Source organism: Conger conger, unplaced genomic scaffold, assembly GCF_963514075.1.
Source record: "Conger conger unplaced genomic scaffold, fConCon1.1 SCAFFOLD_201, whole genome shotgun sequence".
Classification (NCBI taxonomy): domain Eukaryota; kingdom Metazoa; phylum Chordata; class Actinopteri; order Anguilliformes; family Congridae; genus Conger; species Conger conger.
The window spans coordinates 11,444-17,000 of record NW_026890500.1 but is presented as its reverse complement, the minus strand read 5'-3'; the positions used below and the strand labels follow the sequence as shown (position 1 = coordinate 17,000).

At 49.5% G+C, this 5,557-nt stretch overlaps 1 protein-coding gene across 1 annotated transcript; it reads right to left on the bottom strand.

Moving 5' to 3' along the window:
- Positions 1 to 3,084: 3,084 nt before the first annotated feature.
- LOC133120469 (coiled-coil domain-containing protein 177) lies at positions 3,085 to 4,905 on the bottom strand. The gene has a single exon (XM_061230320.1). It carries the CDS (start codon positions 4,758 to 4,760, stop codon positions 3,111 to 3,113), a length of 1,650 nt encoding a protein of 549 aa, XP_061086304.1. The 5' UTR covers positions 4,761 to 4,905; the 3' UTR covers positions 3,085 to 3,110.
- Between the last annotated feature and the right edge of the window lie 652 nt (positions 4,906 to 5,557).

The following is a 5,557-nucleotide window of genomic DNA, read 5'->3' as shown; positions in this document are numbered from 1 at the left end:
CCAAACATGGACAGAAAGTAATATATTTAATAAATAAGTTTACTTATTAGACTGGGCTGTTTTATTTAGTCTGTTATGCCTTCACCTGCCACCACAGCAGTGTGGGGAGAGGCATACTGTTACAGACCTTATTTTATATGTTGGCACCTAAAAACAGTTTTGCAACAAACCCTCACAAGATTTGTTGTATGGTCAACATTATATCCTCAAATCCGTCTTTTCAGGCCAGCAGTAAAGCTACTATTCATTCTACACATTGATTAATTTACCCATCCATTAATTTACCCATTGGTTTACCCAGTAATTAGGGACTGATTTCAACCTGATGTACCATGTCACCTGATGCAGCCTGGCCTATCAGTGAAGTTAATCTATCAATTGGAAAAGAAAAACACTAGCTCCACTGGCCTTGTGAGCCAAGAATAGTGGATATTAGTATCTGAACGGGGGATATTAGCATTTGACCGGTGGATAAACGCGTCTGAACAGTGGATATTCATATCTGAACAGTGGATAATTAGTAGCTATTTGAACGGTGGCTGTTGGTGTTTGCGCGTGCCGCCGCGCGCCTGGTCGTGGTTTCGGGAGACTTCCTGCTGGAGCCGACACGGCCGGTCTGGACCGCAGCTGCCACGCCGCGGGAACGGAGAGACGGCATTCCTGCGTTCCAGGTGAGTCCTACCTTACGGTAAACTATACACACCGCTGTTCTGACACGGAGGTAAAATTATTATCAAAATAACTAAACCTGTCATGCTGCAAAATACAAAAATTCCTTTATTTATTTTTTATTTTTTTTTTTGCAATTCATGGATTGTTATGGAACTGATCCAAAACCCTACCGCAGTTTAAAGGTGTGTGTGTGTGTGTGTGTGTGTGTGTGTGTGTGTGTGTGTGTGTGTGTGTGTGTGTGTGTGTGTGTGTGTGTGTGTGTGTGTGGACTGAAGAGAGAAGCTAATTTCATAAGCTACTGAATTTGATTTGGCACTTGTATTGTGTTTTCTGGTCTGTTTATTGCTGAATTTCTAAAATGAAATTAATGATCGAAGTAAAGTACAGAAAGGTGTTAAAATGCATTAAATTGCTGAACAAGAACAAGAACCCCAGTTACTGCACAGCTGTAGCTTCTGTTAATCTAACAGAAACAAGCTGGTGAAATCCTGCACATGAACCCTGACCTTTACATCTCTGACACAAGAAGCAGGTCCAGCATTCAGTCTGAGCCGTCCTTAACCTAAACCTAACCCTAACCTAAACCTAACCCTGTATTAACATTGGCTTTCTGTTTTAAGTGAACACAAGCTTTATAAACCCAGTGTGCTGAGGTTTACTGACGGCTGAACTCCCCAAATGGTGTTTTTGAAGAAAAGATCATTCTTGTCTTTTATTGTTAAAGTTGACGGTAATAACAGCCTATAGTGAGGCTGCAGCCTCATTAGATTTATTGTTACAAATCTGTATTTGTTCAGCGAGTTTGAACATTAAAACGGGTGGCTTGTAGCGAAGTGGTTAAGGTACATGACTACACCGGGGATTGATGGTTCCACAATAAGATCCGCAGAGCCTTAATTCTGCATTGCTCCAGTCTAATCAACTGTAAGTCACTTTGGATAAAAGTGTCAGCCAAATGACATGTAATGTAAAACAGACAACCCAATTGAAAATGGATTTACTACAAATTTAATTAGCCTTTACAAATTGGAGAACAAATACATCCAAAAATATAAATAATTATATAAATATATAAACATAGCTGAAATGCTACATGCATTCAAATAAGTGCATCTATTTGAAGCAATATTCCTGGGAATTTGTGATATTCACATAGATACACACACAGTTCAGCCTGCTGTTCAAAACATTCACAATCATGAAATATTAATGTATTGAATGAATCTGAATACAGAAACTCGAACTATTATATGGAAGTCAACCTCATGTTACAATTACCAGGTATCAGCGATCATGTTAATAGATATGATATACACTCACTGAGCACTTTATTAGGAACATTACTTTATTACACCTACCTATTATCTAATATATTTGAAGTATGTGGACCAGCCCTTGTGTTTTTTCCTTTCAATATTTTAAGTCTGTGGTTCTCAGTCCTGGGCCTGGTGCTGAAGTGGGCATTCTTCTGATAAATTAAGTTTACATACTTCCAACTCTTCCCGGAAACTTTGAACACAATGATTTCACTTGTTGCAGTTCCCCTTGGTTTTAACTCTTAAGTCTCCCAGAAACGGCTCCATTTCAGGTGTTCACACTTTCAGCCATTATGAACCCCACTGTCAGTCTGCAGTTAAGAGTCATGTGACGCGTTCAGTCTGCAGTTAAGAGTCATGTGACGTGTTTGAAGTCCAGGCTTCAGTGAGGGAAGGGAAGCACCATGGGTACTGGAACAGAACCCAGAAGACGTGGGGGTCCCAGGATCCTTCATCCAGTCCTTCAGCGCCGCACACTGAGTGTGTTCTTTGCACAGTGAGGGGAGAAACACTTCTGGAATAAACTGTTGAAGCAATGAAAACACGTTTAGCAGCAGGCCCAACCCTAACCTAACCCGACCAGGGTCTGTGGCTGTAGAACCAGACCTCCCAGCTCCTGGCTGCAGCACTGAGGAACCACGCCCAGCAGGGCTGGCACTGACCCATCAGAGACCCGTTTGGACTGAGATCTCTCATCACTGCGCCAGTGTGACGTAAATTCCGCTGATTGTGATTTTAAAATCCAGAATTCAGTGCAAAAAGTGATTCTTTAAGAATGTAAAATGACATTTCTATGTTTTGTATAAAGAGAATTGGGAGCTGTGTGAAATGTGCCCGTTCAGGAAATGAGGTGAAAGTGAATCACTTTCACAGATAAATGGCAACAGTGTGAGTCAGGACATTTATATGTTTTATTATGTTTGTTTTCCATGACTGGACTGGAGTTCTGCTCATTTCCTGAAGAGAAAGGGGGAGAGGGAGAGGGAGAGGGAGACAGTTGACCTCTGACCCTGCAGTGTACCATAGACATTTACAGAGGGCTGGGGGTAGATTGTCACCGCAGACCGGGGGGGAGATGGGATGGGGTTTGGGGGATTGGACCGGGAGGGGACTGGTTCTGTCTCAGAGCTGAATGCGGTCGAGGCTGGCGCACAGCTGAGCCTCCTGGTCCATGCGGTGGAAGGCCCTGCTCTGGGTGTGCTCCCTCACTCTCTCCCGCATGTGGAAGGAGGCGCTGGCCACCCTGCGCGCCTCCCTCAGCACCTCCTCCCGCTCCCTGCGGAGCTGCTCCCGCCGGCCCTCCTTCCGGGCCAGGCCTCCCTCCCTCTGCAGCTGCAGCGCCTCCTCCTCCTGCCGCCTCCTCTGCAGGAGCAGGCGGTGCGATCGCTCCTTCTCCTGGCTGGCCCGCTGCGCCTCCCTAGCCCGCTGCTCCAGCTGCTCCCGGGCCGTCCTCACGGCACGTTCCATTCTCTCCTCGCTCAGCCGAACCAGCGCCTCCTTCTCCCACCGCTCCTGCTGCTCCTGCCGGCCGGCCCGCCCCCGCGCCTCCTCTCTCTGCACCTCCTCGCGCTCCGATCGCTCCCTCAGCTCCTGGAGCTGGGCGGCGGCGGCCTGCTGGCGGTTTTGGCGGGAGCGGTGCAGCCTGTGCTCCATGGCGCTCCTGGTGGCCGCCTCCTCGGCCTGCGCCTCCTCGCTGGCGGCCTGCTTCAGCAGGAGGTGCCGGAGCTGCTGCCTCTGGTTCTCCTGCTGCAGCCTCCTCTGCTCACTCCTCTCCCGGGCCACGCGGCTCCTGCTCGCCCGCGCCTCCTTCTCTCCCGCCACCCAGCTCTCCCTCTCCCGGCTCTCCTGCACCTCCCTCTCCCGCTCCCGCAGGAGGCGCTCCTGCCAGAGTTTCCGCTCCTGCGCCTCCCTCCTCGCGGCCTCCTGCTTCTCCCGTCGCTGGGCGCTCTGCTCCTGCGCTGTGCGTCTCCACCGCTCCTCCTCCAGGCCCACCTCCTGCTCGAGCACTTCCGCCCTGAGCGCCTCCTCTCGCTCCCGCTGCCGTCGGCGGGCCTCCAGTCCCGTCTTCCACCTCCGCGAGCCCTGCTCCACCTCCTTACGGCGCTGCCGCTCCGCCCGCAGCCGCTGCGACTGCTCCCGCGCCCGCGCCTCCTGGCGCTGCTCCTCCGCGCGCTGGCTCTGGCGCAGGCGCGCCTGCTCCTCTTCGTGCTTCGCCAGCATCAGCGCCGCGATCTTGCGGTCTTTCTCCGGCACCGTGACGCTCATCGCCTTCCGAATCTCCCTCTGCAGCATGGCCAGTTTCCTCTCGGTGGCAGGCGTGTGTCTGAGGTCGGCCACGGTGGGCTGCCGTGGGCTAGTGTTTGTAGTCGCGCCCTCTGTTTTGAAGGACTTGCGCTCAGCCATGTCTTCATCGGCCGATGATTCACTGCTGGTCTCTGCAGCCTCAACTGCATCGTATTTCCTTGACCTTTTGTGTTCCTTGCCTTGTACAATGATCTTCTCCCTCTCCTCACGACACCGGCGCAAAAGCCTCCGCCGCTCTTTCTCATTCATTTCGTACATTAAAGTTACTTCCCCTAATGAAACGTTCCGGTGGTCCTCGACGTAACTGGCCAACGATTTATGCAAAAGTTGTACCGGTTTGACCCCAAGTTTTGCACATGCTTCCAGAGATCTTGGGCTCGTCAAAACGTATCTGCTGCCTTCGGCGTCGCCGGTATCAAAGTTGTTGAGGTTCAGGTGTAGCATCGGGGAGGACGGTCTGTCCTCCATGGTCAGCACGTTATATAACGTTAATCTCCCCAGCCAAAGTCTTTAACGGTCCTGTCGGCCTTTCAGCTTGAATCGCACTGATTAAAGCTTCGCAAATAGAAGCTAGACTACATGAAATTGTATTTTTGTACAATCAACGTTACCTGCGCTCGCTTAAAAAAAATATAAAGACCGGGATAGCTATTGGAGCACTAAAAAGGAATGAAAACAATAATGCGGCATTTTGCACTCCGCAACAGGTGCTGTGAATGTTGACACTGCCTGTCGGTAAGGACGCTTGTTTTCGTGACTATGGGAAACTAAACTCAGCGAGAGGGAGTCTTTCTCCTGTCTCGAAATGTTCGAGCCCCCTCTAGCCGCGTGGATGATTGGTTGAAACAACAGCGAAACGGAGGCCACTGTGACGTAGGCGATGCAACTTGTGTTGGTAGATACAAAGGACTGAGTTTTGACAAATACTCAATATATAATATAGTTTCAACGATGTTACAATCATGTTTCTGCAAAGCTGATCCATTTTAACACAATCTGTGAATGGAATAGGAGTGAGTGAGTGAGTGAGCGGAGCTGAAATCCATGTTTGGACAGTAGGTGGCAGTGAACGCCTGTGCTTACGTGGTCGTGCTGTCGTCAAAAACAGCTTCACTTTGTTTTTGAGTCTGCGCATTTGGACCCTGACTCACACTTTCCTCGCCTAGATCACAGGAACCCTCAACCTTGGTCCGGGTTTCACAGAATATTCTGGTTAACTGTTCATTTCAAGTTGTTAACTACACCATTTGCTTTCCTCCCTGGTT

Coding starts and splice junctions, on each gene's coding strand:
- LOC133120469 (XM_061230320.1), bottom strand. CDS start 4,760: ATGGAGGACAGACCGTCCTCCCCGATGCTACACCTGAACCTCAACAAC.